This window comes from Labeo rohita, chromosome 7, assembly GCF_022985175.1.
Source record: "Labeo rohita strain BAU-BD-2019 chromosome 7, IGBB_LRoh.1.0, whole genome shotgun sequence".
Lineage (NCBI taxonomy): Eukaryota > Metazoa > Chordata > Actinopteri > Cypriniformes > Cyprinidae > Labeo > Labeo rohita.
The window spans coordinates 24,887,750-24,909,610 of record NC_066875.1 but is presented as its reverse complement, the minus strand read 5'-3'; the positions used below and the strand labels follow the sequence as shown (position 1 = coordinate 24,909,610).

Here is a 21,861-nt window from a genome sequence, read left to right as displayed (position 1 = left end):
TGCCTCCCGTTAGAGACGCTTCACTGCGCAGTTGGTTGAACAACATTGCCACTTAAAGGTAGTTAAATGAACTGCAGCTTACAATAAAGTTCAATCTGTTGGGTGATTTTACACAACCCTGGGTCATTTAGAGGTGTTGCCATTTTTTTCAGATACTAGATAAGTCTTTCTAAGATATCATTTTGTCTCTCTGTCTCCTATCTGTCTTTTACTTGTAGCCTACATGTTTGACCTTTTTTGCTATTTATGTGTCAAAAAAGATAAAGACATTAGTGCATTTTAAGAAGTGGCCTTATGTGGGTTAAATGTTGTAATGAACTAAACATTTTCAGCATCATTACTTCAGTTTTTATTATTATTATTATTATTATCAAAATTTAAAACAGCTGAGTACATTTTTTTCAGGATTCTCTGATGAATAGATCCAAAGATCAGCATTTTTCTGAAATAAAAAGCTTTTGTAACATTATACACTATACCATTCAAAAGCTTAATTAATACTTTTATTTAGCGAGAATATTTTAAATTGATCAAAAGTGATGATAAAGACATTTATAATGTTACAAAAGATTTCAAAAGAAACCTGAAAAAAATTCTACTCAGCTGTTTTCAACATAATGATAATAAAAAATGTTTTTTGAACAGCAAATCAGAATATTAGAATAATTTCTGGAAGATCACGACTGGAGTAATGATGCTAAAAAAATCAGCTTTGAAAGCACAGCAATAAATTACATTTTAAAATATATTCAAATAGAAACAGCTATTTTAAATAGAAAAAAATATTTGGTGTATTTTGGATCAAATTAATGCAGGCTTGGTGAGCAGAAGAGAAAAAAATAAAAATCAAATCTTTCAGTTCAAAAACTTTTGACTAGTAGTGTCTCTTTTTGCTTGTTTCTTTTTTATTCAGACAAATCTGTATGTCCAGAAAACCATGCTAATGGTTTAATATGTTTAAACTAACTAATATACACTTGACATGTGGTCACTGAAGACCTTGTGATTTTTTTTGTAGGTAATCTTGGTGAGCTCCAGCATCAACGAACGTGACCAGATGCTCTTCATCAGCACAGATGAGGGTTCATCCTTCCAGCGGCAGCCTGTCTCCTTCACCGTGGATACGCTCCTCTTCCATCCATCTGAGGAAGACAAACTTTTGGCTTACAGCAAGGAGGCGAAGGTCAGTGATGAAAGTGTTGGCCAACACGGATTAATGCAGTCGAGAAAATGACTATTAATGACACCAATTGAAGTCAGTGCTTTTTTGGCAGCCCCAGACCAGTTGTTCACAAGACTGTAATATATCTTAATTCCAGCTGCATGTTCATATCTTTTCTTGTCAGGCTCAACTGCCTGAATTAGTCTTTGTGGCTTTTTCAGTATTAATGATTTAGGTCTCGGCTGAACGCCTTGACCAACTGTTCTCAACACATTTCTCACCCAGCTTTGTTTATGGCTATGTTTTTTGCTTTCCAGCATATTGGCATCCTCATTATTAGAGTTATGAGCAGCACTGTTTGGCCTTCAGGCCATGGTTGTCTCTCGCTAAAGAGCATGTTTACATTGTTAACGGCTGGGTGAGCAACGAGGCAAGATCTGTGTGTGTGCGTGTGTGTTTATGTGCGCTTGATGAATTGCTGAAACCCCTAGACACTGCTTGCAACACGCTGCATTTATCATCTCTGAGATTAAATGGAAAAGACAATGAAAAGTGTGTATTTGTCTTTGTATGTTGTTATGGCGCAGTTTGGTGGGTATTTTCCATGCAAGTGGTGATCGATGTAATCTCATTATAGGGATGATCAATTAAGGACAGATGCACACAAACACATACACACTCAACATATGTGATTTTAATTGGTATATATGGACAGATTCCCACAACCTAATCGTTATTTACAATATACAATACATCGTTTATTCAATTCTTACGATCCTGAGAATTTGCAAAGTGTGCTTTAATCTAATCCAGTCTAAAAATCAATGTTATGACTAGTGCTTCAAGTGTTTCAGTGACAGTAAATTGTGATTTATTTGTCTTTCTTTGTTTTTCAGCTGTATATCTCCACCGATCTGGGTCACAAATGGACTCTGCTACAGGAGCGTATTACTAAAGACAGAGTTTTCTGGTGATTTTTTTTCTAAATTCATCCTACTGAAAGTAAGCTCATGTTGTTTCAAACCATTATGACTTTCTTCTGAGCTGCTGTCTTCCATACAGTAGGGATGAGGAGCTGTAAAGCTTCACAAAAAACACTGGAAAGGTGGTCTGTGGTCTCATAGTCACCATTTCTTTCATTGGAAAACAGCAGCTTTGACATTCTACTAAAAATAACTTCTTTTGTATTCCACAGAAGAAAGTAGGTCTTTCTGGGCGTCAGTACTGGTTTGTTTTACTTTGTATTGCCCTGTGAGACTTTCTTTTTAATCTTTTTTCCCTCTTCATTCCCTTATTCTCTTCTTCCACCTTCTTAGTGGAATTCAACCCCTTCTTTTATTTTCCATTCCTTCTCTCCCTGGTTATGGTTCACTGCTACCACAGCTGGGATTGAAATCCTGTACAGAAGTGATTTATTTCTCCACCCCTACCAGTCATTCTCTCTGACCCTGTCTTTCTCTTTTTTGATCTCTTTTTCCTGATCTTTCACTCTGTTCTGCTTCCGTTCCATCCTCCCAGCGCACTTTACCAGATTCACATACACACGATATACAATTCAGTATAGTTTCTCTGTGGTTCATACTGATAAAAGATGAAAAAGTCTGCTCCCTGTCAGCATCTGCCACAATAAACCCCATGCTTTATTTGGCTGAAGGTTTTACAATGACACTGTAAATCCGAAGCTGTTTTTACGCTATTCCTTAGCAGCAGGGGGTTTGATAAGGGTCATACCCCTTCCCTCTCTGCTGTCTCCAAACCTCTTTAAAACATCTCAGAGAATTGCCTCAGAAGACGCGACAGAATCAGTTCATAGCGAGGGTTGTGGCTCTCTTGTCCTCCCAGTCTGCTGCCTCGCTCATAAAACAACAGAAGGGGAGGTCTAGAGAGGAGAGAGCATAAATCAGCATGGCTTTAATGGACAGGGATGCTGTCTGGGTGGGTGGTCCGTACCGTGCGGTCAGGAGACGAGTCTTGAGCTCATTGCAACTTCTTATGTGATGTTGAGACATGACAGTCAAGTAATCTGCTGTAAATCAATGTGGAGCAAGATCATGCAGTCATTATGCTGCTGTAAATATTTTTACCTAGTAAAACATTGATTTAGAAATATTACAGGGATTTAGAATAATTATTTACAGATGAAATGCTGAAAAGCACACTGTCAGATATATACATTAAAGGATTAGTTTACTCCTGAATTAAAATTCCCAGATAATTTACTCTCCCCCATGTCATCTAAGATGTTCAAGTCTTTCCTTTTTCAGTTGAAAAGAAATTAGGGTTTTTGAGGGTTTTTTTCCTAAACCACTTACGTACAAACCCATTTCTGCCCATTTCTGTCCTTTTATCTCGCAATTATGACTTTTGTCTCAGAATTGAAAGTTTATACCTCACATTTCAGAGAAATAGTCAGAATTGCGAGATATAAACAGGCAATTGTGATTTATGAAGTCAAAATTGTGAGAACATATCAGTTTTTTTCTCCTTAGAATTGGACTTTGTAAATCACAATTGCAAGTTTGTATCTCACAGTTCTGAGAAAAAAATCTGAATTCAGAGGAAAAAAAGCCCAAATTGTGAGATATTGATGGACTTTTAAAGTAATCAGTTACATTTTTTCTGATGTTTTATTCGATTTTTATAAATAAATGTTAGTGAAAAGAATAAAAATAAAAAACTTTTATATATCAATCTACATATGTGATGGACATTAGATATGATCATCTTTAGTGTCTACTTTAAAAGCATCATGAGTAAAACAGCTTCATATTTAAAGAGGCATATGCAAAACGCGTGAACCGGAAGCAACGAGACCTGTTTAGCAGAATATGGAAGTCTGTTGCGCATAACCCTTATTGCGAGAAAAGTCAGAATTGCGAGATAGAAACTTGCAGTTACCTTTTTTATATTTTTTTCATTCAGTGGTGGAAATGGGCTTCCATATAACTCGCAATTGTGAGTTTATATTGCATTTCTGAGAAAAAAAAGTCAATTGTGAGTTTATATCTCGCAATTCTTACTTGCAACTCGCAGTTGTGAGTTTATATACCACAATATTGAGGAAAAAAGTCAGAATTGCAAGATGTAAACTAATGTTTTTTTCCCTTTTTTTTGTAACTCTGAGAAAAAAGTCAGAATTGTGAGATACAAACTCGCATTTGTGAGAAAAAAGATATAAAAATAAGTCAGAAAATCACATCATAAAAATATAAAATCACAAATCTGACTTAGAATTCGCAGTTATGATTTTACATACCACAAAAATGTCAGAATTGCAAGATGTAAACTTTTTTTTCTCCTCAGACTTTTTCGTAACTGAGAAAAAAGTCAGAATTGCAAGACACAAACTTGTATTTGCGTGAAAAAAAAATCAAAATAGTGAGATACAAACTCGCATTTTTGAGAAAAAAAGTCAGAATTGCGAGATACGGTGTCACATTGGTGAGAAAAGAAGTCAGAATTGAGATACAAACTCTCATTCGCGAGAAAATAGTCAGAATTGTGAGTTTATATCTCACAATTCTGACCTATAACTTGCAGTTGTGAATTTGCATACTACAATTCTGAGGAAAAAAGTCAGAATTGCAAGATGTAAACTCACAGGGTTTTTTATCCTTCAGAATTGGACTTTTTTTGTAACTCTAAGAAAAAGTCAGAATTGTGAAATACAAACTCGCATTTGCAAGAAAAAAATCTGAATTGCGAGATACAAACTCACATTTGTGAGAAAAAAGTCAGAATTGTGATTTTATATCTCGCAATTCTGACTTATAATTCGCAGTTATGATTTTACATACCACAAAAATGTCAGAATTGCAAGATGTAAACTTTTTTTTCTCCTCAGAATTGGACTTTTTCGTAACTGAGAAAAAAGTCAGAATTGCAAGATACAAACTCGTATTTGCGTGAAAAAAAGTCAAAATAGCGAGATACAATCTCGCATTTGTGAAAAAAAGAAGTCAAAATTAAGATACAAACTCGCATTCACGAGAAAAAAGTCAGAATTGTGAGTTTATATCTCACAATTCTGACTTATAACTTGCAGTTGTGAATTTGTATGTAAACTCACGCTTTTTTTTTTCTTAGAATTAGAGAAATTTTTTTCGTAACTGAGAAAAAAGTCAGAATTGTGAGATACCAACTCGCATTTGAGCAAAAAAAAGGCAGAATTGCAAGATACAGTCTCGCAATTTCAAGTTCTCACAACTGTAACTTTTAAACCCGCAACTGTGAGTTTTATCACACACTTCTGAGAAAAAAAGTCAGAAATTCAGTAGTGGCTTTCATACCTCACAAAGCAGCCGATTCTAAAGATTCATTGATCTTGTCAGTCAAAGTCTTGACTGTCCACACAATGCTGAAACAAAGACTAACCCGCAACCTAAATTCAAACCTTAACCATTTAGCATTACTGTTTGTCACAATCGGACTCATCATTGCAATTTCTGAACTCTGAAAGGAATGCATGGAGTCTGAATATTTTGTGACAGCTGACAAAATATTTTTGTGATTGAGTTGACCAATGACCAGTGAAACAGAACCTTCTCAAAAGGTTCTGTTAATTTCCTGCTTGTTAAAATGCTTGTAAAATAATGTAGGTTTTGTGCAGGTTTACTGAGCTAGAACTTCACTTAGCAGCTTTGTAATCTCCAAACAAGTGTTTAACACAACTAGACAAAAAACCAAGGACTTTTTATGTGTGTGTGTTTTAAAGGGATAGTTAAGCTGAAAATGACATCCATTTTGACATTATTTACTCACTGTTTTTTCACTTTTTTCTTCTGTGGAACACAACAGGTGAAATTCTGAAAAATGTCTCTGTTTTGTGTGTGATTACAAGCATTTAAACTTCAGAGCTTTGGAACAACATGAAAGTAAACAAAATGATGACAGAATTGTATTTTGGAGTGAACTATCCCTTTAAGATGTCCTTCTGTGTGTGAGTCAGTCTTGTTTGATCCTCTCAATGTGTTACTAACCGTATGCTTTGTTTAAGGGCCGTGACGGGGGTGGATGTGGATCCTGATTTGGTTCATATGGAGATTCAAGACATCGGTGGCGGTAAGGGAGCTCATGTGTTTATAGAACAGCGCATTTCAATTCAGTTTTACATACCGTATCAAGCCACTGCGAACAAGGGCAGATGGGATGTTTAAGGGCTTCAGTTTTGCCTCATTCAAACAAACCTCTTTCAGCAAAATTCCTCCGGGCTGAGCTGTTTTGTGAGGCTTGTGTGTTTGTGTGTGTGAAGGAGGCCAGGCGTACAGATGCAAACTGTTGCACAGAGCTCCATCACACTCACACCAGTGAAGGTTAAACGCCGTCTGACAGTCACATTGCAACCTACAAACACATACACTCAACCTCTAAGGAAGGTGAGAGTTGTGTCTAACCAGAATAAAAATCACACTGGACACATACATCAAGCCTTTCCACTGATAAATGAACTTTCAGTTGTGGCTTTACTCTGGATCTGTTGGGTTTGTGTCACACTGACAGATGCAGACCTCAAGTGTTTTTCCTTCAGCTCAGTGGCTCCTTCAACCTCACATAGGATGTGCTGTGTGTGTGTGTGTGTGTGTGTGTGTGTGCACGTCTGACCTTGTGTGACAGAAGACAGAAGCAAAGCGCTCAGCCATTCTAATTGCTTTTTAATGAATTTCTCTGCTGTACTGCTTTGATTAACCATTCGTCCTCTTCTGTGAAGCAGTCTGCCCATTTGTTTGCCTAAAATTAATAACAGAAAATAAAACCACAGAGAATGAGAGGAAACAACATTATGAGAATAGCAATTAAGTTCCCCACTTTGATATGTAACCTTTGCCCATGATTTTTGGAGTATGCATTCTCCTCTAATTTTTTCATCATTTTTCAATTGCGTGTCATTTTTTATGCACGTTTGGAGAATTGATAAGTGTGTGTGTGCGTGTGTATTGTAGAGGTTGCTGAGCCAGCTATTGTGTGAGATTCTATACAGAAAGGCCACATCAACAGGGCACCTCAGCACTGTTTTCCCATAATTCATTTGCTGCCATTCTGGAGCAAAGCAATGTGCCCAGTGAGGATCAGCTTCAGCTAATTTTGTTAAGAGCTCAGTTTTTTTTTTTTTTTTTTTTTTTTTTTTTTGCAGATATCTTTTGCTCCATTCATCTTTGGAATAGCTTCCAAACACTCACTTACAAAAAGCTGTATGATCAGAATGAATATCCTTTCAAACTTTTGAAAGTCAAATTGTTACTTTCACTTTTCCTCTAACCCTTTTTTGTGTGTGTTTCTGTCTTTCCCCAGGATACCTTTATGTGACATGTCTCATACAAAATTGCTCTGATAAAATGGTGACAGCACAGTTCTTGGGGAAGATTGACCACAATTCCCTCTCGGTGCAAGATGAATACATATTTGTGAAGGTACAAATTATGTGTTATGTATATTTAGTTTATGAACAGTATGATTTTTAAAGAAGTCTCTTCCGCTCAACAAGCCTGCTATTATTTGATCCAAAATACAGCAAAAGCAGTAATATTGTGAAATATTTAAAATAACTGCTTTTTGTTTGAATATATTTTAAAATGTAATTTATTCCTGTGATCAATCTAAAATTTCAGCATCATTACTCCAGTCTTTAGTGTCACATGATCCTTCAGAAATCATTCTAATATGCTGATTTGCTGTTCAGGAAACATTTTTTATAATTATTGTTATCAATATTTAAAATAGTTCAGTACAGTTTTTCAAGGTTCTTTGATGAATAGAAAGTTCAAAAGATCAGCATTTATCTAAAATAAAAAGGTTTTGTAACATTATACACCATTCAGTATAGATACAGAAATTAATACTTTTATTTAGCAAGGATGCTTTAAATTGATCAAAAGTGATGATAAAGATATTTGTAATGTTACAAAATTATCTGTTCATCAAAGAAACCTGAAAAAAATTCTACTCCGCTGTTTTCAACATAATAATAATAATAATAAAATAGTAATAGTAATAATAATAATAATTGTTATTTGAGCAGCAAATCAGAATATTAGAATGATTTCTGAATGATTGTGTGACTGGAGTAATAATGCTAAAAATTCAGCTTTGCAATCACAGCAATAAATTACATTTTAAAATATACTGAGTAAAAACAGTTATTTTACATTTTAAAAATATTTCAAAATTTTACTGTTTTTGGATCAAATAAATGCAGGCTTGGTGAGCAGAAGAGACTTATTTAAAAAACTATATAGATAGAAAAATGTTTCTATCTTTATAGATATATATCTTTAAAAATATATATAGAAGATAGATAGCTAGACAGATAGATAGATGCATATTAGCTTGTGATATATACCACGGTATGCAGTATTTCTACAAGATTGACAATCATTTTGGTCTCACATTCTTTGTTTTGACAGTATTTTTCTTTATCTCCTTTTTTCTGATATTTTATAATTAGCCAATGACTCAAGGACATTTGCTAGTTCTTTATTAATTTCTCTCACTCTCCCCCATCCCCCCTCACCTGCACAGTTGTTTTTTGAAGGGATTGCAGCTGTTGAAAAGGAATTCAGATATGCCCTTGAGAAACAGGACTACATTGTGTGAAATGTTTGTGTTCAGTCAGAATCATGCTGTTGCAGACTGGACACAATTTTTGTGAACCACAGAGACCAACAGACAAGGCTTTTGATTCAGTGCTAGTAGAGGCTGAATCTGTTGGGATAATACCAGCCAGGTAAAATTGACATTGTGAATTGAGTTCGAAAAGGATGAATAGGAAAGTGAGAGTGGTTTGTCTCAGAATTGCTGACAGTGAAGACATGACCCCATCGTTTGGAAAGTGAACTAAAAACTGCACTGGTAATCAAAATAAAAACACTGTCTGTCTGTCTTTTTCTCTTTTTTTAGGTAACTACAGGAAATCGAACCAAGTATTATGTCTCATACCGAAGGAATGAATTTGTTCAGATGAGATTCCCTAAATACGCCCTTCCAAAGGTACGATCCTCAGAAGTGTGGCTGTTAAATGACCAGTAGTTACTAAGAAATCAATTTTGGGTTCTGTTCTTTGCGAAATATTTTTGTTTAAAACAAGAAAAAATGTTTTGTAGTATATCAAACACTTTGTGCTTTTCATACTGCACATGGGGGTGTCACTATAAATCGATTCGTGGATCGATTCTGCGATTTTCTGAATGCATCGCATTTCTCTCTTGAATCGATTCTGAGCTTAGTTTTTAACAGCAGACGGCACTGCGTGCTTTAGAAACAGCTATACTCATCTCGCTTCCAGTTCCTTACACACACCACTTAAAATTAAAATAATCATTCATAAAGTTTGAAAAGATTGAAGCAAATTACAAGTGTTCACAGTGGCTGTTTACATTAATCTTGCGTCATAAAAGCATAAAAAATTTGATTTTAGACATGTTTTTGAACAAATTGGTTGAGTAATTGATTCAATGATTGTGTAATGAAGACAGTCATTTGATTAATTGCTGAATGAATCAGTGAGTTTGAACAAATTGGTTGAGTAACTGATTCAATGACTCACACATAAAGGCAGGCACTTGTTGCCACCTACTGGCGTACCGCTGTAACCTGTAGTAATCGTCACTGAAAAATACACACCACTAATGCACAGACTGACAGTGTGTCCAGAACTGCCAAAAAACAGACAAATGGAATGAAAAAACTAAAACTGGTGTATGAAGGTTAAATATCCTAAGATTAGTTTTGGCACATCATGTGCATGTTTAGTTTTGTGTTTGAAGTTACTGCTGTACTATGTACTAAATGTGCATTACCGTTTGAAGGTGGTTATTGTTCTTTTACCAGCTGCAGCTGTTGTGGATTTGACTTTAAAGCCGGAGACAGACTATGACGTATTGCAGCAATATGTATTAACTGAAGAGCACAGTTGGTGTCTAGCATTGAAACACTACACCGTTACAACCCAGATGTGGGTTTAACCTACTGAGGAGCCGTGATGTATAGCAGTAATATGCCAGTGAAAGAAGACAGCTGGCTAAGGGTTACAGCTGATGACTGACCAGGCTGTCTGTGGCTCTAACCCAAGGGAGTGCTTCAGTAAAATGCTGTCTGACTGTAATTGAATAACATTGATTGGAGTGGAGGCCAGAGGGGCCTGCTTCATGTATATTTCACCTCAGAGAGAGAGAGAGAGAGAGAGGCTGTAGGGCAGCTGCTGTCAATGGCATTTGTAACTATGCCAACCACTGATTCACTGTGACAGAGTGAAAGAGAGAGAGAGAGAAAAGTGTAAGAGAAAAAGTACTACGAAGAAAGATGCCCCAGATTACCAGGCATTCGCCTTAATGGCAAAGGATAAAAGCTTAGATTTAATTACTGTAGAAGTTGAACATGCTATATATTTATTCACTCAGTGCCTTCAAGTGCGTATGCAAGGGTTTAAAATGGATATATTTATCATTTCCCCTTCGTGGTGTCATTTTGTGGGTTAAAGCAATATTGGTGTTTTATTCCCTCTCTAGAGCCTCTTTTCTCTGCTCTTTTAGTTACTTGTCGCTTGACTGAGCAGATAGGTCAAATTTTAGACACCTGGTTCAAGAACCCAGAAGAGAGCCGGAGTGTGTGAGAGAGATGGGGTTGGCTGATGTTGTGCCCATATTTTCCACAGTGAATAATTGAAAGCCTTTTGAAAAATGCAAAACCCAATTCCAGTATGCAGTCTCAGATCTCTCCTGAAGTTCCTTTCTTTATGTTATGGATTGATGATGGTCCTTGGCTCCAGTGGGACGTTTTGTTTGTTGTAACACACCTAGGGCACTAAGTGGCTAAGCGCCACTTCTTCCTCAGTTTTTCCCCCTTTCATCCTTTGTCTTTCTAATTTTAAAGAGGCCATGAACTGCCTTTGTTTTTATTTTGTACTGTTCTCTGAGGTCCACTTATAATGTTTTCAAGATTTCTACATCAAAAAACATCAGAATTTCGAAGTAACAGGCTATTTTCTGTCCTGTTTTGAACTCCCGCTGATAGGTGAATAGGTGTGGTGGATTGTGGACTGTGAAGTAAATGCCCACTGCTATGATTGGCTGACAGTTGTGTATATTTGACAGCATACATCGTTCATAGATGGACACTGCTGTGATTTAGGTTAAAAACGTATAAATACTCAGGACATGAGGCACAGCAGTAGTGGCCACATAATAAAAATAGTTACACTTGCGTGGTGCGACATTACTGTTGGATCAAATATAGTTGGTACATCATCGTCTTTTAGTTTCAATCTTTTTGAAAACCTTGTGTCGAATTGTGCCTTGTTTGTAAACGAATCCGCAGTAAGAAGTGAACGAAGGACCAAATTCTTACTGACGCTGTCTGGAACATCATTAAAAATAAAGTTCATCCACTCTTTCCAAATGTTAGGATCATAAGGACGGCAATGCAAAGACTATTTTTTCACAACTTAGCACTGCACAGCATCTCTGTGTTGCCGAAGCCATCTTTATTGTTAGACCTGTGTTTGCCTCTCTCAATATTTACCTACGTGCACAAATAAGTGGGTGGGGCTAAACAGGTTAGGTTGTGGCAGTGTTTAGCCATACTATTACATCACAAAGCGGGACATTCCACAGCCTGTTGTTTTGGCAGATTAGCTTCAGTATAAGCTGTGTTTAGGCAAACAAGTCATTTTTGAGTTCTGAAACTTACAAGATGTTTTTATAGTACAATGACTTCTTACATGTCAAAAGATCAAGCAAATTTTGATTTCTCAGTCCATGACCCCTTTAAAGCTCATCTCAAATATTTGTGTTTGTTTGTTTATTGTTTTAGAAATTTGCATGAAGTAAAGCTTGCTATATCTCAAGAAAGGAAATGAAATTGGGGGAAAAAAAGGATAGTTAGGTATGTTGCTATAGTCAGTATTACCGGTGTTATACTGCAACACCAGTTTTGTCACTTGCCCGCCACGGCATCGCCCCCACCGTCTTTTTGATTTTTATATAGTAATAAAAATCATTTTGTTCAGTTAGAGAACAGACAGTACAATTAAAAAGTGAACACAGCTGCTCAATGCAGTGTGCCGAACAGTCACATGACAGATCCACGGCAGATTTAATTGATCACATAAGGAGAGTGAGTCGAGCTGATGAGTGAGGTGAGAAAGGCAAGACATTGCTGAAAGATTTAGTTTTCAAAACGAAATACAAAAGCACCTGTTTTGGGGGATTTTGAAAGGCCCGTTTATCTAAAACGTGATTTTGGAAGCTCATTGGAAGAACATTTGTTTCTTATTTATTTGGTTCCACCATGTTTGCTGAATTGCTGCAAAAGTGAAAGTAAAATGTGCATGGGCATTTACAAGCTATTTAAAAAAGAAATGTGGGAAAGAGGGAAAACTCTAACGAACTACCCCAGCGGGGTTACTGGTATTGCGGTGTTGTCACACGTCGATAAACCGGTGGGAAAATTTCCTCACTGTCACATCCCTAGAGATAGTTCACTCAAAATGAACATTGTATCATCATTTACTCACCCTCATGTACAGTAGCCAACATTTGAAGTAGATCAAAAAAGTTTGTCAAAGTGGTCCTGTAACAAGAATGGGTGTTGTTTTGGTTTTAGTCCAAAGGACAAAAGAACAAAGGACAGGTTTTGATCCACTTCAAATGTTGACTACTGTGTATCCAAACCTGCATGACTTGATACCTGTGAAACAAAGAATAATGTGTATTTTTCAGAAAAAAGGGGCTGATTGAATGATTCCAACATTTTCAGTTTTGGGTGGTTTTGGATCTGTCCTTTTAAAGAAGACATTTGCCAATCTGTGTTTCAGGATGGAATTCAGCTCATCTAACATGAACAAATAACACTGGCATGTCAAATTTCAGCAGACACATTTCAATCAACTTGATCTCATAAAGTGCTCTTGAGAAATAATGCCTTTCTGGATAATTTAACTTTGTCACGCTCCTGTAATTTTGCAAGACTGCTTAAACGTTTAAACTTAAATAAATGTTGGTATTGCAATCAAATTGCAATCACCCCTCAACCACACAAAATCACTTAAAAAGGGCCCAGTGTTCTTTTACTTGAAGCAGACTGTGAATAGAAACAATACTATTGATTTTGGCCAATTAAGACCTGTTTCAGAATGAAACCGCATGACCAGAATTCAAATGCACCACTATTGGAGCACAATGAATCTAGCAGACACAGAGTGAACAATCTGCTGGAGTGTTAATATGCCTTTTCTTTTCTTTTCTTTTCTTGTTTATTTCTGTACAGATTTCGTGTCTTTCCATCCATGCATTTGTACTGTTACCTATCCCATCCTTCTGTGTTATACATAGACACTCAGTCAGCCTGCTGATAATGCACTCAGGGATTGTGGCTGTAGGCAGAGACACAAATGTCCTGCAGCTGTGTCATGGCTGATAGGGGTCCTGTGCCTGCTGTCAGAGACAGATGGATAGTGCCGTCTTAAGTTCTGATAGTGCTGTTATCAGTACTGGGGACCTGAGTGTCCTGTCACACAGTATGATAGACAAAGACAGGACCTATCCAGCCAGTAAAATTTAAGACCTAAAAAGGAATAGAAAATGCTTTACTTGCAGCTTTCTGTTTTAATCTTCTTACTCTGTTGTTCCTGTTGCTGCTTGTGTGCTGATTTAGATGATCTTATAATCCACATTTAAAACTTCCACTCTCTCCAGGGGAACTTTCAGCAGCTGCAGTTCACAGCGATGACTTCATTGTCTTGTGTAAGCCTTAGTGGAAAGATGACCTCACCGTTAAAATTTTAATTCACAACTAAAAGATGTTCGTATTTGACCCATATTTCATATTTTAAGAGCTCATATTTGACCCTAAATCAAGAGACTGAAATACATTGCAGTTCTAGATAAGAGGCGTATTCAGTGCCATCTCTCAAATCTGATCAAAAAATTAAATAGCAAACATGGAAACAATCACTCGGCTATTACAAAATGTGATTGCTTGTTTCCAGATGTCATCATGAACCTCCGAACATCTAAGGTTGGTAAATGGGTAAATTCAATTGGAAATAATGTCTGTAAAGCCATGTACACATTTACACTCTCCTCTATATAAGGGCTTTCATTTCATCAGAATAGTCTAAGCCTTCTGGGGAAATTGGTACTTTTCAAAAGTGTTTGTGTGTGGATATAGAAAGATATTTTTGGAAGGAAGAGAACATAGGGATGAAACAGGATTAGAAGTCTCTATAATAGGGAGTTATAGGAGTTTTTCCTTAACTTTCTTAAACTTTATTTAAACTAAGACTTTCTGAGTTCGGTCATTGATCATAATAAGCTGGAAATGTGAATGTCGATGGTACCATTTTGTTTGCATGCATTATGTGTTTTCGTGACAAATAGTGATAAATCTAGAGTTGCCAGAAAACAACTCATTTAACTGGGTTATGAGGAGACAGACCAGACCACATTTTCCATCATGCTCTGTGGAATTATAAAATGTACAGATGCAGCATCAGTTATACAACTAATGTGCATCATTAGAAAAACTTCCTGCCTTTTTGGGAAGTGAAAAAGACAGAGAAGTATGAAATTATCTAGCAAATCTATTTAATTCTGAACAAAATCATTTGTATGCACAATGATTTTTGAAATTTCCAGGATGACTTCAATGAAGCTGATATAAGACGTACACTATTTATACTGTATATGTAGTGTGGATGTATTACTTAGAAAGCCTCTTAGGCAGTTTTCTGTGCCTAAAATTATTGTTTATATAGAAGCTGCATGTGCAGTAGAGATACGTAGTTTGTATAAGTCCATAACTACACACAAGTAATTAGGGATGCTCTTTAAGCATGTTACTTTATCCTTATCTTCCCTATTCCATCCTATAATTCTCAGAGCAAACAGGTGTTGTGTAACCGACCTCTCACAGAGGGGGTTCAGTGCTTCTAAACTGCTGTTAGTGGGACATAAGTGCGAAATAGCCTTAGAATTTGGTCTCTGAAGCACATTAAAGCTACTCAGTGCTTCAGGGACTTTGCTAGCTTTTCACTTAAGTTCTTATGAATGAATTCAGCTGGGGGCATGAGCTCGTACCCTTCATCTTTGTGCCTAAATTAATGCGACCCACTTTCACTTTATCGGGAAGAACAACATGGTGACAAACTCCCCCGTCCTGACCCAGCCATTGCCACAGCACCCGCCTGTATGCGGCTAAGCTACCAAAACTGAGGGGCTTAATGTTGATTCTGTATTTTAAGGCAAACCAGAAGCGCTAATTTTAGGAAGGATTCATTAATTGTTCATGCTTTCATTTCTAAATCTAAATCTGTCCCTATACAGTTCATGTTCCAGCAGCAGCAGAAGCTCAAAATAAACTTTTCATTTCAAAGCAACTAAATATAATCACTGTGGATTTATATGCAGTACTTTTTTGTGGTTGGCTTTTGTAAGCAAACGTGAAAGCTTTCAGCTTTTATGTCTTTCTTCACACAAAGACGCAATCATGGTGTTAATTATTTGTACCTGCTGAGAAAACTGAAACTGTCATTTGCATTGAATTTATTTCACTTTTATCTTTACGTGAGGTTCTAATCTCCTTGTGTGGTATCTTTCTGCTTTTCCCGGTTTTTGTCTTTCTTTGCAGGATGTGCAAATTGTGAGTACAGACGAGAATCAGGTATTCTTGGCTCTGCAGGAGTGGTATCAGACAGACACGTACAACCTCTACCAGTCAGATCCACAAGGTGTCTATTACTCCATCGTGTTGGAGAACGTCCGCAGCACAAAGCAGCCTGAAGAGAATGTCCTCATCGACATCCTAGAGGTCAGCATTTAAACCCACACAGTGCCTGTGTAAAACAAAGCAGTGTGGGCTTCACATCCTACCACATCCTTCAAAAACACATAAAAATTGGGGTGTGACTGCTTGTGATCTTGCAACTCTGCCTTCACACATTCATTATTTATCACCAGTGGTGAGCTTAAATAAATGAGTGATTCTAGAAAGCTGATGTTCCTGTGCTACTGAAACAAATTTGATCTAACACATTGGACTGTTTATGTGACAGGTGTGACTTTGCAATAGTTTGACTTTCTAGTACAATTTTATGGCTTCTTTACAGGATGTGAGAGATACTGAGGAATATAACATCATGTGGTTGTGTGTGTGTGTGTTTCAGGTTCGTGGCATCAAGGGCGTATTCTTAGCCAATCAAAAATTAGATGGGAAAGTTATGACTCTCATCACCTACAACAAAGGCAGAGACTGGGAACCGTTGGCTCCTCCCACAACTGATATGAATGGCAAACCTGTCAGCTGCAAGCAGGTAAATATGCCTGCTCATTGCTAATTCCAGCTTCCATTCCAAGTTTTCAAATGGTCCTGTTTATCTCTCAGTGTTACATTAACTTTGGTCTAGCTTTTACACCCATTTTATTTGTATAGGTCTGAGTTTGAGAAAATCCTTTCTGGGGACAATGAAAATTAAGCAGAATAATGACTGATTTTGGTTTGTTTGGTTCGTTAGAAAGATATTTTTTAGAAAAAAAATTAAAGGCAGCAGCTATTGGCTCTAAGTGCAAATAGTAATAGACACTATTTACACTAAGCACAAATTTTCTTAGCGACAGAAGCTATTTACACTAGTGAAAATAGCAATAGATTTTATTTACATCATGTAAAAATAGCAGTATTTTCTTTGCAATATATAGTAGTTGTGCTATTTATACTCTTGTGGCAGGTATTTGCACCTCAGTATTGTAGTATATTATTGAACAGTATGCATTAATAACATAGTGTAAATGATCACTTTTATCAAAATTATTAAATGGATTCCACCTCTTCTATAACACCTTATTTCCACTTTTTGATTATTTCCTATTTTTATTGAAAATAAATGCCTCTCCGATGCGATATGTGATGTGAAAAAGGAGAAGGATATGTTTGGCGAAAGGTGGGTTCGAACTTGGGTCGATCACGTTAAAAAAAACAGTGCTACGCATATTACTACCTACCTAATATTTAATAGTCTCGTGTAACCAGACCTTTAGAGTGACGGCAGAAGGTCTGGGAACTTTGGCTGCTTTGAATGGCCACAGCCTGCCTAAAAGTACATATGACTGACAGATAAATCAACCAATCACATTTAGTTTTGTGTCACGTCATGTTTAGAGGTGTGAAAATGTTCCCATAATAATAAAGCTCGTTTAGACTGTCAGCCTAGTTTGTAAAACTCTTGGACACATTTTAAAGATTCTAATATGTGACATACTGTTGAAAATCCAGCGTTCAGTTGATCCTGATAAGCGCTCGTCGTCACAGTTGTAAATGCGACAACTTTCTTCTTCAATAATGGGGCTTGGCATCATGGCATTTTTGTTTCCCAGCAGAACATTGAAAAACGCGACACACACATCTCCCGGAAATCCCTACGGACCGTTTTTGTAGGCATTAAACTGCCAAAATTTTAAAAGACAATATCTACGTTTGCATTTAACTTTCAGCGTCGTAACTTTGCAGATATTGATTATGCTCAAACAGCAACATTACACAGTAGCTAAAGGTAAAAAAGTGAAATCACAATCAACCACCCCTTTAACAGCCATCTTTTATGTTGTCTAGCCCAAACACACATTAGTGGGCGGAATAAGTGTAAATAGCCTCTGCCAACAAGGCAGACACTTCGACAATGTAGTGCTTTTTATTCATATGTTTATTCAACAAATCTTACATTGTTACCAAAGGGTTCTATTACAAATGCCATTATTTTGAACTTTATGTTTATCAAAAATTCCTGAAAAAAGTATAACATTTCCACAAAACTATTAAGCACTATTAACTATTAAACTATTAATTGTTTTCAATATTGATAACAATAAGAAATGTTTTTTGGGAAGCAAATTAGCATGTTATAAAGATTTCTGAAGGATCATGTGATACTGGAATAATGACTGCTGAAAATTCAGCTTTGCCTTCTCAGGAATAAAATTTAAAATGTATGGTGAAGATGAAATGTTCTCCTCAATTCATTGCATATACCATTAAAATTGTGACTTTATTTCATTATACATCTGTAGATATATCCAGCCCACACTCTGCTTTATTCCTGTTCAAGATGATTGTACCGCAACTGTCTCAGACACAGACGTGAAGTCATTGACCCTTCGATCTGACTCATCTCCTGCTGTTTGCAGTTGTGGGTTGGTGGGCAGAGCAGGCGCTGGTTCTGCTGCTGTCTCATGACACAAAAAAGAAAAAATGATCTGAGTCATTAATCCACACAGACACACATGGCTAGAGATGATATGTATCATTATAAATGCCCGTTTTAAATACTGTGACCAGTAGCTGGCCATTAATTAAGACACAAATATGGCTTCTGGCAAACATGAAACAAGATGAGACAAGATACAAATCACAAGTTGAAAAGACATATATCGACTTCTCTCTCCTTTCCTGTCTGTCTAGCCAAGGCTTCTCACATCTTCATCTCTCAGCCCTTCATTTGACATGTCTTTTTTCTCATTGTTCTTTTCTGCTCCTCACTTATCAACACTCTCTCTTCTTGCCTCTCTCATTTTTTGTCATTTTTACTGCTCATCTTGCCATTTCTTCTCCTTTTTTATTGCCTCCCTGTTGAGGTTTTTGGCACCTTAAATACGCTTTATATTCATACTCTGATCCATCTTTTATCCGGAACATTATGTAGTATGACTTGTGAAGTGGTTTTAAATTATGGGCTGCTTACTGTAGAACTTAGACTGTTATTTGTGTGTGTTAATGCAAGGTTTTGTGTGTTTGTCAGTGAGCCTCGATTTTCTACTAAGTGCACACCTTATGTAAAACACTGTTGGTACATCTACTGGATAATAATTGATGATTGCCAAAGTCAGAGAGAATATATATATATATATATATATATATTTTTTTTTTTTTTTGTCTCTGCGCCTCTTTCTAGCCTGACTGTCACCTCCATCTCCACTTGCGATGGGCTGACAACCCGTACGTGTCTGGAACGGTCCACACTAAAGATTCTGCCCCAGGCCTCATCATGGGTGCAGGTCAGTCTCCATGACAACTGTTACACATCACTATTTTTCCCATAGCGGTGAGGAGCCAAAAACCTGCACTCCTCAACTTTTCAATTACAAGAAATAATTATAGTCCAGATCTAAATCTGCACTACAGCATGCTTAGGGAAATTGTGATAGTGTGTTCAAAGCAGACTATTTCTTCACAAACAAAGAAAGGAATGTTAAGAAATATTTTTAGGGGAGAAAAATGAATGTGATGTACCTTTTCTCTTTTTTTGGTGAGCGTTGTGCACTGCCATTGAGCCCACACTGAGGCACAAAAGGAGGCAGGCACAGATATATGAAATATTTGCTCTTTATTGCCACAGGGTTCATGGGGAATTGAGGAAGACAATACATTAATGTTCTTGAATCCAAGGCTAGAGCTATTGCCAGTTCACAAGGTCATCGAGTCTGTCTATTCCCTCAGGGTTACAGACATGTTACACACACACACACTCACAGACGGTGTCACAATGACTTGTTCACTCTTGATTTATTTCACTTACTAACAAATACCTGAGTAATCTCCGGTTTTGAACACATTGCAGCTTGTTCTCGCAGACAGTGAGCATTGAGTTTCCATCAAAGTCCTGCTTTCTCTTACTATTATTGTGCACTTCCTCAGTAAAATGTTCAGCTCTGACTATTTCTCAGCCTTTGATCCATAATAGCCTCCAGTTTTTTCGCAGTTTCGTTCTTTTTATACGCAACTCCCTCACGTCTACTCCTCCTTCTCTCTTAAAATTAAACAAAGTGAGGAAATTGCTGCTTCGCCTCAAGTTAAAAAGAAGAAAATTAAAGACGCTCTCTGCCTCTTTGTAATTTTGTGAGAATACTCTGTGTGAATCTTCTCTTCAGGTAACCTTGGGTCTCAGCTGGTTGAATATAAAGAGGAGATGTACATCACCTCAGACTGTGGCAAGACCTGGAGACAGGTGAGAACGAGCACAGGAAAGACACTAATGATCTGTGAACTTCTCTGTGTCAGAAAATGCTTCATTTGTAGCTGCTTCTGTGACTCGTCACGACTCTTTAGGTTTGCTCTTTGTGTTTAACACCCACCTTTCCTAACAGACTTGGTTCGGTTTGCTCGATGAATTCTGTTCCTCTCATTCCCATTCTGCCCGATTTCATTTGACACCCTCTCATTTGCTGCCCTTTCACCGCTCAGCATGTGGCAGACTTATTTCTCTGATTAATGTCCCTTCAATGATTTTCAAGATTGTTGCTGCCTCTCATTTGCTCAGCTCTATTTTTCTAATGACATTAAATCTTGATTATGACAATTATGAAGATGAACTTCAAGAGTTGATTTCATTTGCTCACTGTAGGTTTTTGAAGAAGAGCATCACATTCTTTATCTGGATCATGGTGGTGTCATTGTGGCCATTAAGGACACCTCAATCCCTTTGAAAATACTCAAGTAAGATCTGTTTTTTTTGTATTGTAATATCCGGACATCATTTGTAGCTCAAAAACTCAACAAAACACAAATGTACCCAGTTGCTGACATGACAAAGACTGACAGTAGAACTTACAAAAAGAGAAACTGAGTAGTAAACAGGGTCAGACTACTATGAAAAACAGAAATTCAAGACTTCCCTCCCTGGCTTTTGCTGACCTGATTGTGCTGGTAATCCTTTGAGTGAGTGCTTTAAGAAGCTCATTTGGCTTTGGAGGGCTCTTCAGACCACCCCGAGTTCCAGAGCAATCTAAATCTCTTCCTTTGCACTCAGACAACTCTTTACCTTTATAAAATGAAGTGATTCGCATACTAGACATAGAGTTCACCTTGCTTCACAAATGTGTGTAAAGTGGAGACCCATGAAGATCAAAGAGAAAATCATTACCAACTCTCACATAAGCCTTGAAGCCTTTCATCAGCATTGAGTCTTGGCAGTACAAACATTGCTTCTGTCAGGATAAGACTAAGAGCTTGTAGTGCTTATGCTGGCTTGTAGCCTACAAACTCTCATGTTCACACTGTAAAAATCAACATAGGCATAATGATTTTTCCTCTAACAGTATGCTCAGATTTTTTATAAAGAGAGAAATGTATGATATATTGCATATATAATTCATTTTAGATGGTCAATTTTTTTTGTCTTTAATGTGAAATACTTACTTTTACCCAATTGCTTGAATCAATATTTTAAACTGTTGTCAACGACAATTCTGTTTAAAATTGTATCTAAATTATACATGTAAAAAACAGGAGCTCATAGGGCTGCAAGATTATGACAAAAAAATCATTATTGTAGATTGTTATTTATATTGTAATAATGATTACTAATATTGATATAGAAAATATAAAATGTTTTTGTTTCGTTTTGGGAATATCACATTCTGGATTCACAGACAAACATGTCAGAAGTTAGCCTAGTCTAGCACAAGTTGTATGTGACCCTGGACCACAAAACCTTAGGCTTAGTCTTAAGTCGCTGGGGTTTATTTGTAGCAATAGCCAAAAATGTGGGTCAAAATGATTGATTTTTGTTTTATGCCAAAAATCATTAGGATATTAAGTAAAGATCAAGTTCCATGAAGATATTTTGCAAAATTCCTACTGTAAATATATCAAAAAGTAATTTTTGATTAGTAAAATGCATTGTTAAGAACTTTATTTGGACAACTTTAAAGGTGATTTTC

At 36.8% G+C, this 21,861-nt stretch overlaps 1 protein-coding gene across 3 annotated transcripts in view; it reads left to right on the top strand.

Annotated features, from left to right (window-relative positions):
* sorcs2 (sortilin-related VPS10 domain containing receptor 2) overlaps positions 1-21,861 on the top strand; it is a 205,584-nt gene that overhangs the window by 166,868 nt on the left and 16,855 nt on the right. For all 3 annotated transcript variants that reach the window (XM_051115694.1, XM_051115696.1, XM_051115695.1), the window contains exons 4-13: positions 1,019-1,183; positions 2,059-2,132; positions 6,159-6,223; positions 7,451-7,569; positions 9,056-9,145; positions 15,782-15,961; positions 16,317-16,463; positions 19,095-19,197; positions 20,071-20,147; positions 20,544-20,635. In XM_051115694.1, coding sequence (XP_050971651.1) covers positions 1,019-1,183; positions 2,059-2,132; positions 6,159-6,223; positions 7,451-7,569; positions 9,056-9,145; positions 15,782-15,961; positions 16,317-16,463; positions 19,095-19,197; positions 20,071-20,147; positions 20,544-20,635 — 1,112 coding nt within the window. The remainder of the gene's footprint in view (positions 1-1,018; positions 1,184-2,058; positions 2,133-6,158; positions 6,224-7,450; positions 7,570-9,055; positions 9,146-15,781; positions 15,962-16,316; positions 16,464-19,094; positions 19,198-20,070; positions 20,148-20,543; positions 20,636-21,861) is intronic.